Here is a 13,110-nt window from a genome sequence, read left to right as displayed (position 1 = left end):
TTTATATTAATAAATTATAAATTTCGGTTACAGTTTTCCAAGTTTCATGTGAAATTTCACAATTCGCTGCTATAATTTTACGACAAAACAAAAAACATCTATACAAACGAAGACAACGGCTACACTGATTTGTCTACAGTCGCTAAACATCTAACCTATGGTGCATGCGTAATGTTTCTGTAGCTGCGCTAGTTAAAGTATCTAAAATTGCGGATTCATTTGGAAACAAAGTGAATGTAAAAATTCTGCGCTTCTATTATGGTAGATACGACGAATCAAACTCCATGTCAATGTTGGAATTAAAATGGTTCAAATAGACTACTTAAAGGATGGAGACGTGATAATCTGATATCTTGACGTATCTGCTTGTAACCTATTCATTAAAGGGGCATCTGAATAATTAATTTTGTCACATTAACTGACCGTATAATTCAACATCCTTTCAAAAATACCGAACGCCATGTATTTTTTCCATCGACCGGCCGACTGACCATTAAAAATTGGTCAAATCTGAGTTTGTTACCATCGGTTGGTGAATATACTTGTTTATTTTTTAGTTTGTTTTCAACTACAGAGGCGGCAGGATTTTTTATGTACCACTTTAATCTTATTAATATATTCACAAGTACCATATTAATTTATTAGTAGACATATTACTTGCTATATTGAGCCTTTTTCATTATTCTTCGGTTCTTTCTGTTCAAGGAAATTGGAGGCATAATTGTACGGGAACGAAGTGAAAAATTCGTTTGTATTCATTGGATGTCAATCAGCAATCCGATTTTCCGATGTATCCAATCCAATTGAACCGTCTATTGACAGTGGCGCCATCTATTTAAAATTGGCGTACCCATCATTCTTCTTCGAAACATAAATCCACCAATAGGAATCCTTCAAGGGCTCATGCGTAACAACTTTGCTAAAAATCATCACATTATAAAATGCATAGTTTCTAAATAAAGAAAATGAATTGAAATGTCATTAATACGATAAACAAATAGAACTACATTAACGAACTATGAGATATCAAAAAAAACAAATTCAATTATAAAGATTCAAAAATTCTTGGAACGGAATCTAATACACGAAATTTTAGAAATGGTCCACATTCATAAGAACGAAAAAGTTATGAATGATTTAAGTTAAATTCCAATACTACATATTTTGATAAAGACTGCAAGTAGTCGAAACGTCAAAATTTTCATCTTTCTTTCAAAAATTATTGAAAAAAAGTAATTTTATAACAGAAGAGACCCAAAATTAAGACCCATTCAAATATTTTTCTAAAAAATCAGGTCTGACAACGTTGTTTAGACGTGACATCTATTTGACTTACTTCTTCTTTTTCTGTCAGTCTTATGACAACTGACTTTTTATAGGTTATTGATTCTCGATTATTTCTATGGTTCTTTCTATATAGATATATCTCTGTGATCGTGATATTTTTGTTTTGTAGAACGTAGATGTTAATGTCGATGGTTGTTGAAAATCTTACAATTCGAACTAAAAGTGCAGAGTAGGCGAACAACCATTTGAAAAACAAGTTTTCTGTATTGGAACAATAAAATCAGGTAATAATCAATGGGAAATTACGTGTAATTCTCGAAATCATTTAGAACTAATTAAAATTGGATTGAAAATAACTGTAATTAGATTGATAATTAGAGAAATTATAGAACAGTTATAGTTCATGCTGATTACGTCTTAAGCTTTGAATTTTCTAGTCAAAATTGTTACAGTCTGGTTCCGTTGAACGATGGGTACGCCAATTTTTGGACAGGTGGCGCTACTGCTATTCCAATGAATTTCATATATTGTCATGAGAGGTCAATTCCTATACGTATTTTTCCTTAAGTGGAAATGTCTTTCTCAAATATTTATTATCGTTACAATCTGCTTAGATCGTTCATTCATCGTATTAACCTCTACGTGTCTTTTTAAGTTTATAATGAAATGTTTGATAGGGAATTTTATATGGTATGTTACATACAAAGTAGTTGATAATATCCAACAAACTGATTGTCCATTTTCTGAACTGGTTTAACTTATTAATCGATATATAGGTTACTTAAAATTGTTGAGGCTTGTCTACTATATCATTTATTCATACTGGATCAGGTGCGTTTTATCAAACAATGACTGTAATTTATCCATTATATCCAAAACTATAGTGAGTGTAAGCACTCGAAATTTATAGCGGTAGCGGACGACTAGGTTTGTAAATGTTGCAGGAATATCCGTTATTTCTGTGCTTGGTGTTCATTTTACATAATATATGAAGAGATAAAACATTTCCAAGGTTTAATTTCAATTAACCTCGTATCGCATTAATATATTATCGATTCATTTAATTATCTGTACTATGCATATGCATACTTTTTCCACAGAAAGATCTTGATCATGATGAGATCTATCGAAAAAATTTATCTATGGTTCGATATTTGTTAGACTTCCTACGATAATAACAATTTCCGTTATCTCCGGAAATAAATTTTCCGCATAAAATAGTTTCTTGTAATATCAATAGTCTAAGTATAGAATTTCTTGATTTTATTTTATCTCACTTTGATTAATTACAATTCACGATGCCGAGGAAAAGACTTAGGTCGTAGCAATCAATCAAGGATCTCAATGCGACCATTCAGAATTTTTTTCCGGGATAGTTGGTTCCATTGAAATCAGTAGTCACAACAACTATCCTATGGGGTTTTTAAATTCACTGGAATTGCCTGGATTACCACCTCAAAATGATCCATGTGCTCTTTAAACCGAACAATAACGGATCTCTTTGTCTGCCCAATATACTTTAACAGTTAATTTCATATCACTCTTTTCCAAATTTGGTATTTTATCCTTAGGAGCGCCCAATAATTGTTTTGATGAATTGGTAGATTTATAAACCAAAAAATTTCGAAAAATTGCTTAACTTTAGTAGGGCATTGGGAATGTTTGCCAGAATAATAAATTGAGATGTGCTTGGTAAATTTTATTTATAAAACTGAATCCTTATCGAGGCTTTAAGGAAGATTTTTTCTCGTATTTACAAGAGGAATACGTTTCCTAATCTCTTCAACAACTCTATTTGTAGCATGGCAAGTCAAGTTAATTATATTGAAGTCCCAGTCTTTTTAATATACGGTGCTGGATCTGTCGAAATGAGCAAAAAAATCATCTTCAGGAACAGACGTAGAAAGAAAAAATATTGGAAAAGTCTCTTGTACAAATATGCCGCTCATACTGAACACTTTTAGGGTTAAGTTTACCTTCAGTATCTGGAGACTGTTTGGTTCTTCCTTTTTAAATATTTCGTAATTTTTCACACTTTTGAACTAAAAGCAAACGAACCACATTCAAAAGCCTTGTTAACTAAATGTATAAAAGAATTGTCAATACTTTTAAGTACTTGTTTATTTTAAATATTAGGATCCTTATCAGCACCACATGATTCTTTGCTTTTTAGTTATCATTTAATGAAACCAATCTGTAGGCACCATATATCTTCATGATCCATCATGTAGTTTCTTCGGTAATTTCTCATTTTTCTCATTATTATTTTGTATTACTCGATTGATTTTATTGCAGCATTAGTTTTCTGTTTCTGCCCAATCAAATCTAAATTTGCATATTCGAGATAATCCAACAATAACTGTTTCATTTAGTTTTTTTTTTCTGAAAAACACACGTTTATTGGTTTCAACGAGTAGATTAGTTTAAAATATCTGGTGATAAAAAACAATTAAAATGAATTGTGCAACTAAATGAGAAATGTCAATTGATTTACTAAAAGCGCGTGTTGTTCATTTAAATCATTATTTTTCTAAACATGAATAGAAAGTCCCATAGAAATTATAACTATTTATATTTTTCTGTTATAACGGGTAAGTCCTTTTAATTTAAAGTTTTGTTTGGTGTAATCAATTTCTGGTTAACTTTTTCTCTTACTTGTCGCTGTAATTCCCATCAGTTCAGATCTTTCTTATCCCATGTATCCGTGATAATTTCAATCTTTCTTTCTCCTGTAGAATCTATTCCTTTATTTTTTTGGTAATCTTTTCTTCACCATCATATACACGTGCTCGTACCAAATCAACTGCTTTTCTTCAGTATTTCTTTGTCTGCTTCTTTCAGTTACATACATACAGATCTAACCTTGAAGATCTATTGGTTTTTTTATGGCGTCCATTTCTATTCTAATTCTATTTTCTTCTATACAAAAGTACTGTGTCTATTCTACGTTTCTCTGCAGTCACGATTTTCATATTCACATCAAATCATCTCTGTCGTTTGCAATATAAATTCTATGATCATCTCGGTACTGAATGGTGGTATCGTCGATTTGGATCAAGATTCCTTTGCATTTCTTCCAAATTGTTCGAGTTTTGGAAACATATTTTTCCAGGAAGGTGCAGCCCCTTTATCTCATGCCTTTGTTGACTGCATAATTTTATATATAAGTTTTGGATGGCCATTCATCTGAATGATTACCTTTTATGTTTTCAAAGGCTCCAGATCCTTTTTGTTTTTTGCCAATTTCATCAATTCCTCAAACGTATTTTTGTGCCTAAAAATCCTAGATTTCCAATTTGATCTATTAATTTCTCTTTTGATCATCCTAATGATTTTCCATAAACTTTTCAGCCTCAATAATTTTTGACGTTAATCTTCGGACTCTGGAATCTTCGGTAAACTGTCTATGGTGTTTTTTAGAGGTTCGAAATTTTGAATTGACTTACTGACTAATTGATTTGTTTAACAATGTATCAAATAGCTTTTTGTTACGAAATTTCGTTACACATTAACACCGCTTTGCATATTATTATAAGTTCTTATGGAAATAATTGTTCTATTCGTCAAACTTATCCTGAATTTCCTTTTTATGACGTACATAATCGTCCTTCGAAGACACTAATCCGAATAACCACGTCACTGCTCAAATAGGCTCATCGAGAGAGAAAGAACATCGGTATATCACTCTATATGTCTCTCTCTACTCTATTCTGATTGAATCGTCGAATTTTCGAGTTGTAGAAGCGGCGGAGGAATCAGAAGCGAGTAGACAAGAGATAGAGAGTGGTGCAATGATGCTTTTTCTCTCTCTTCCAACAGTACATACCGCTCTATCTTTCTTTAATATTAACTATGACATGGAAGCATTGAATAAGATACAAGTCAATCAATTCTACTAAATTTTACTAAAAGATATTGGATCGAAAAATTCAGCTTGAGACGAATTGAAGACAGATTGTGTCTTGTACGCCACAACATCTTTGTTCTGGATGTCTCGGTATTCATGAGCCACGTCTATCTGTGGTAGTATAGTAAATTTTGCTTTCCACGAACATCCAATAATGTATATTGATAATAAAAAGTGTTCTTAAGAAACATTTTGATTGGAATCGGAACAACTTTCAAAAAATCTGTACCTTGTTGTATCTTTAACCTACTATCGCAAGTCAAGGTGAATTGTACCTGTAGATAACATTTTTTTCAGCAAGCTGTCTGTTCATATCATCAGGAAGCTGGGTGGTATGGATTTCTCCAATAATACCAAAATTTTTATCGAACGATACATCGATAAATCCACTTGGCGCATCAATAACTGTTCTACAAGTTTCAGCGTTGCTTTCTTTAAGTCCGATTGGAATCATTGTTGGAACGATATGCCTTGGAAAATTACCAGATATAATTGGAAGAAAAGCCACGTTAATAATTGTAGCAGCAATTGTAACAATTGTAGATGTAGCATTATATTTTGCTAGATACCTCTATCAGTTTATCATATTTCTTTTAATGAAAGCAGTTATTCAAGCTCTTTGTTTCGTTACGTTGCCCTCATATGTGGCTGAAATAGCCGATGATCACAATAGAGGCAGTTTGGGGAGCTTATTATCAGTAATGTTAATTTTAGGACAACTGTACGCTTACGGTTTGGGTATCGTTACTTCGGTTAAATCGTTTTTCCTGTTTTGTAGTTTACCTTCGTTTGTGGTATTTGTTGTTATTCCGTTTATACCGGAATCGCCGATTTATCTATCGATAAAAAAAGATGAATTTGCCGCGGCGAAAGTGCTGAAGAAATTAGGTAGGACAATTGAATTACGTAATATCGATGAAAATCAGCATATGCTTCGTACATACAATCCATCCACGACATTAACTTGGAAAAGTCTGATTTTTGATAGACCCACTAGAAAAGGATTCATATTGAACCTGGGAATTATAAGTTTTTTTGATCTTTCTGGAATCCTAGTCGTTATAGGTTTTATGCCTACTATTTTTAAAGATGTTGGTGGTAGTTTAAGACCAGAAGTGTTAGCTTTCATAGTAATGGCAATTAAATTACTTGTCACCATTTTGGCTATCAATGTAATAGAAAAATTAGGTCGTCGTCCGATGATACTCACAGGATTTTTCATTTGTGGTTGTTCTATGTTCGTCTTAGGTATTTTTCTTTATTTCAAACATAATGGATACGTATTAACGCAAGTAGTAAAATTAATACCATTAATAACTGTGTTGTGTTTCGTTTTTGCATCCTCGATGGGTATCAGTCCGGTATTATTAGTATTAAGAGCGGAATTATTACCCAACGAATTGAGATCTTTGGGTTCTAGTTTGTCTCAATTTTTCGGTACTATTATTGCTGGAATTCTAATGTTTTTTTATCCTTTAATGTCAAGTTACTGGGGTATGTACTACTGCATGTTTATTTTCAGTTTCATTTGCTTCTGTGCTTTTGGTTTCTTATATCTATTATTACCTGAAACTAAAGGTAAAAGTTTCAGTGAAATTAGAAAAATATTGGATAGATAGTTATTATTGCAAGGAATGAATTTTTCAATTAATTTTTGAAATCTCCGTAAAATTTAAGTATACTTTTGTCTGAAAACTTTTTTCAAAAAATGCATACTTTTTAAATTAATAATTTTTTTGTAAAAAAATTTGACCATTACAGACCTTTATAAATTATTTTTTTACGAGCGTACCCTTAAAGATATGAAAATGGTTTTTGTTCGGTTGCTTTAAGCAAGGGCAGACGTATTTGAATCTATGTTAAGAAAGTTTTTATTTTATACAAGGTGTGTATAAAAAGTGCTCAAAGTTTATCTTCATAAAAATCAAATTTATTAATAGAACCATCCATTTTTTTCTATTTTAATGCATTCAACTTTCTTTGCTGCAAGATATCAGATAGACCACGACCAAACTCGCATATTGTTAGAAGAATTCTCAACAATTTGAAGCTATACGGTTCATCTTAAGTTAATCGAATTAAACCAGTTATTGACCCGCATCTGCATCTCTAAAAATTTACAGTTAAACTTTGAACACTTTTTATACACACCCTGTATAAAATCAAAAATTTTTCAGCATATATTCAAATACGTCTGACCTTGCTTAAAGCAATCGAATAGAAACCATTTTCATATCTTTAAGGGTATCCTCGTAAAAAATAATTTATAAGGATCTACAACCAGGTCAAATTTTTTACAAAAAAATTGATAACTCAAAAAGCATGCATTTTTCGAAAAAAGTTTTTAGACAAAACTATATTAAAATTTTACGTAGAGTTCAAAAATGTATCAATATATAGGGTGTTTTATTCAAAATAACAAAGTTCCAGTCGATTTTTGGTTGAACCGGAAATCGGCCATCTTTGAAAATGTTTTAGTTGAAAAGATCGTATCCAAAAATTTTCATAATTTTACTATAAGTATTTTGCCACATACAGACAGTTTTAACCCGTCGTGGGACACCCTGTATAGTGTGGTTTATTTAGACTGGAAACAGATATACAGTAGTCGAACAATATTCTTTCTATCGATTTATTCCAAACTTTCTGGTTCCCATTGTAGCATTGAACGAAATTTGACTGGTCCGCAAAAAAAAGCGACCCGGGCGACACTCCCGCAAGCTACTGGCAAAAAACTGAATACGCAATTGGATTTTTCTCAGTAAAATCTCAAAGTTAATAACATTAGCTTCAAACTGATCGGTAACCACCCTTTTTTCATGCTTGTTTACAATAGTGCTAACCAGAAGTAATTGACTATGAAAGGTTATCTATTTGACCCACCATCATCAAACGTGATAATAGACACAAGTGATAAAGCTGCTTCATCAAGTGGCGAGTGCGCTGAACATGAGTCAGTCTGCAGAGTTTACCGTCGTTATCAATAGAGTCGTAACTTTCATCGAAGACGCTGTTCCAGAAGAAAAAGGTGCTTATTCGAGAGAACAGACCGATTCATTGTCATCACATCGCTGAGAAAACGTGCCCTCACTGGTGTTCATGTCTAACAAGAGTTCAAAGAAACGCGAAGATTGGCTATGAGTTACTGGATAGTCAGATGAAGACTTAAGGCAGCTAAACTTGAGCCCACCGAGCAGCCCGTCAATGATTTCCCATAGAACACGATAATTGGACCCCCGTTTCTTTCCAGACGAAGCGGGGGGATTAACAGCGAACCAAACACAGAAGAAATCCCAGGGGATGTCAGTTTTATCGGCGGAAACTTCATCCTAATACAGAAAAATGTTGGTATATGATGTCGAAATTGTTGTTATGGATTAGCCAGCTCGTAACCTGGACCACAAACGACGCTTACTGAAGAATTTGATAGCATCGAAAAAGATCAAGTAAATAAACTTATTCAATTCATGGAAAAGCGATCGGGAGATGACGTTAATACACATCAGAAATTATCAATCAACATAAAGTGACAATCGACTTCAATCAGCTTCAATGGATGTAAGGCGACAATATCTGACAAAGGTAAATGCCAATACAGCCAAACATATAAGAATTGGTGTGATTCGGCCTCAAGCGACGTCAATAAATATCAACATAAAGTGACACTCGATCTCAATCGGCTTCAATGGATGTAAGGCGACAATATCTGACAAAAGTAATCGCCAATACAGCCAAATATATAAGAATTGGTGTGATTCGGCCTCAAGCGACGTCAATAAATATCAACATAAAGTGACAATCGATCTCAATCGGCTTCAATTGATGTAAGGCGACATTATCTGACAAAAGTAAATGCCAATACAGCCAAATATATAAGAATTGGTGTGATTCGGCCTCGAGCGACGTCAATAAATATCAACATAAAGTGACAATCTATCTCAATCGGCTTCAATTGATATAAGGCGACAATATCTGACAAAAGTAATCGCCAATACAGCCAAATATATAAGAATTGGTGTGATTCGGCCTCAAGCGACATCAATAAACATCAACATAAAGTGAAAATCTACCTCAATCGGCTTCAATTGATATAAAGCGAAAATATCTGACAAAAGTAATCGCCAATACAGCCAAATATATAAGAATTGTTGTGATTCCACCTCAAGCGACGTCAATAAACATCAACATAAAGTGACAATCTACCTCAATCGGCTTCAATTGATATAAGGCGACAATATCTGACAAAAGTAATCGCCAATACAGTCAAATATATAAGAATTGTTGTGATTCCACCTCAAGCGACGTCAATAAACATCAACATAAAGTGACAATCGATCTCAATCGGCTTCAATTGATATGAGGCGACAATATCTGACAAAAGTAAATGCCAATACAGCCAAATATATAAGAATTGGTGTGATTCGGCCTCAAGCGACGTCAATAAACATCAACATAAAGTGAAAATCTACCTCAATCGGCTTCAATTGATATAAAGCGAAAATATCTGACAAAAGTAATCGCCAATACAGCCAAATATATAAGAATTGTTGTGATTCCACCTCAAGCGACGTCAATAAACATCAACATAAAGTGACAATCGATCTCAATCGGCTTCAATTGATATGAGGCGACAATATCTGACAAAAGTAAATGCCAATACAGCCAATTATATAAGAATTGGTGTGATTCGGCCTCAAGCGACGTCAATAAACATCAACATAAAGTGAAAATCTACCTCAATCGGCTTCAATTGATATAAAGCGAAAATATCTGACAAAAGTAATCGCCAATACAGCCAAATATATAAGAATTGTTGTGATTCCACCTCAAGCGACGTCAATAAACATCAACATAAAGTGACAATCGATCTCAATCGGCTTCAATTGATATGAGGCGACAATATCTGACAAAAGTAATCGCCAATACAGTCAAATATATAAGAATTGTTGTGATTCCACCTCAAGCGACGTCAATAAACATCAACATAAAGTGACAATCGATCTCAATCGGCTTCAATTGATATAAGGCGACAATATCTGACAAAAGTAATCGCCAATACAGCCAAATATATAAGAATTGGCGTGATTCGGCCTCAAGCGACGTCAATAAACATCAACATAAAGTGACAATCGATCTCAATCGGCTTCAATTGATATGAGGCGACAATATCTGACAAAAGTAATCGCCAATACAGTCAAATATATAAGAATTGGCGTGATTCGACCTAAAGCGACGTCAATAAACATCAACATAAAGTGACAATCGATCTCAATCGGCTTCAATTGATATGAGGCGACAATATCTGACAAAAGTAATCGCCAATACAGACAAATATATAAGAATTTTTGTGATTCCACCTCAAGCGACGTCAATAAACATCAACATAAAGTGACAATCGATCTCAATCGGCTTCAATTGATATAAGGCGACAATATCTGACAAAAGTAATCGCCAATACAGCCAAATATATAAGAATTGGCGTGATTCGACCTAAAGCGATGTCAATAAACATTAACAAACGATCTCAATCGGCTTCAATGGACGTAAATCGACAAAATCTGAGATTACCATAAGTCAATACATTCAAATATATAAGAATTAATGCGATTCGACTTCTTTACTGTTAATTAATATAACACTTTCAATTATTTACAATTCCTTTTCGTTTGATACTTTTTCTATACAAAAAAATAACTCATTAACAGGATAAACTAGACATAACAAAGCTAAGACTAATTGCTTTAAGATGCTAAAATCAGAAAAAGTAATTTTACCACCGTTGAATGGTCATAATAATATTTACCTCAAACAAGTTAAGATTTGAAACTTGTTTGCAATTTAAAAGATAAAAATTTTTCGAAATTCAGTGCTTTTCAAATATTTATATAAATTATTGGTAATTCACAGCAGATGGATTAGCGTTAGCTAGAAAACTCCATCCACGTCAGAATTTGATATCCACATTTTAGATCCATTTAGAATGTAATAGGAACCGTCTTTTTTGGCGGTGATAAAGCGAAACTTGTTTACGCGTTCCTTCCAAAATTTCCATAATCACTTTTTTTTCTCACGGGTATACATGCTTCCATACTAATTAAATCACGTTAAAGACTTGGATATCCATTGGAAAACATCTAAATTTTTTCATTTTTTAGCTACGATCTCTACAATTTAACTTTTTATTAATAAATTGAAAGAACTATATACAATGGCAACACTGTTTGTTAGGGTTCACAGTGACAATGACTAATTGTCCAATAACCTTACTTTTTGTGATCATGAGGCACTCGACCCACATATTCTCGTGTAAAAAGAAAGCGTATATATACAGTATATAAATAGAAAAATAACAATTCATCATTGCGTGTTATTTTGTAAACAAATGTACATTAGAAAAATGAAATTATATGTTTACGTGATAGAAGTGTTTTTATTTATTCTATTGTAATACACTGTATCAAAGTTGAAGTAATAAATTTGGCAACATGGTAAGTATTTTCGTGAGTCTAAATAAACGACATGTGTGTCTTGAGATCATCCACTCCTACACGTCACATCATTGTACAGTACTATTTAATTTACTTATATATGTAATCAAGGAAAATAAGAACGTTGACCTCCAACCCGAACGTACAAAATCATCGTTTTTCTAAAACAAAAAATATCTTATGGCGTCATTGTTTTAGATCGTTGCATTGTTTCGGATATACCCACCCAATTCTACGGGGGAGGCTCCAAGTTATCGATTTATTATACAACCACTCAACAACGGTGTTGAACATTCATAACTGGTGTTATTATGAATATTAAAAATAATCTTTTTATATATTTACAATATAAGAAGTTCTTATTCCAATCGAGAAATGTGACAATTTGTGGTATTAAGGGAGGTTTAAAGTTTTGTGACATTCTACTTCCAATTAAATTAGTTTATTATTGATTTTCAACTAACTATTTGTTTATTTGACTTATATGTTGATTTTATTAGATTATTCAATAAAAATAAAAAGTAGAAATTGAAAATAGCTGGTTACTCTCTGAATTTTAAAAATGTGTCACATCTTATCAGTAGATTGATAAGACGTGACGACTTGTGATAAGGATCAGGATCAGAGAGGTCCTAGAACTCGTATGACGCAATTTATGGTTAGTTCCTGATTGGTTTTATCATAATTAAAATAATTTTAAACGTTTATATATTTTTCAAAATACTAAGTACTCATTCGAGAATCGAGATTACTTTGAAATATTTCATATATAAATATAGAAATAGTCTTAGGTTTCAGGACTCCTTTGGTAGAAAATTAGTCCCAAAAACCAAATGAAAATTGATGTTTTAACTTATTCTGATCTTCAATCAAATATTAAAACATTTAAAAAAAAATAATCATCCTGAAAAGAAATAAACGAATTAAGGAACATATTAAAAGCTAAACATAAAAAATTTTTTCTTACTATATGTACAAGGACTTTTCTCGAACAACTATTAAATTATTTCAATAAATACATTATCCATATATTTCATCAAACTAAAATATAAAAAAAAAACAAAAGAAGTGATATTATATAAGTACCTTGTAACATAGGACAGACATCTCAGTATTTACAAAATAGATTGACAGGGCATCAATACGATAAAGAAATAAAGCTGCGTTAACAAACTATTAAATATAAGAAAATATATTTATTTTATTATAAAATTTCAAAAATTCTTGGAACTGAATTAAATACAAGAAAAATAATTTTTAGAAATAGTTCTTAAATATGGGAATCCGTATGCTGTAGATAATAAAAAAGAACTAAACAATTTTGAGTGAAATTTATAATTCTATATAATTTAACAACTAAAAAGAAATGTTTTTATATGGTTGACATAAATTTTCATGTTGTAAGTGATCTATTGATTAAAGAGACCT

General features: G+C 32.2%; 1 protein-coding gene across 1 annotated transcript; it reads left to right on the top strand.

The window, feature by feature from the left end:
• Nucleotides 1–3,680: 3,680 nt before the first annotated feature.
• On the top strand, nucleotides 3,681–11,050 carry LOC130445772 (glucose transporter GlcP-like). Its single transcript, XM_056781625.1, has 2 exons — nucleotides 3,681–3,878; nucleotides 5,492–11,050. The coding sequence occupies exons 1-2, from the start codon at nucleotides 3,824–3,826 to the stop codon at nucleotides 6,811–6,813; spliced, it is 1,377 nt and encodes a 458-aa protein (XP_056637603.1). The 5' UTR covers nucleotides 3,681–3,823; the 3' UTR covers nucleotides 6,814–11,050.
• Nucleotides 11,051–13,110: the final 2,060 nt, after the last annotated feature.

Source organism: Diorhabda sublineata, chromosome 6, assembly GCF_026230105.1.
Source record: "Diorhabda sublineata isolate icDioSubl1.1 chromosome 6, icDioSubl1.1, whole genome shotgun sequence".
Taxonomy (NCBI): domain Eukaryota; kingdom Metazoa; phylum Arthropoda; class Insecta; order Coleoptera; family Chrysomelidae; genus Diorhabda; species Diorhabda sublineata.
The sequence above is the reverse complement of the archived record's forward strand: the minus strand, read 5'-3'. Positions and strand labels throughout refer to the sequence as shown.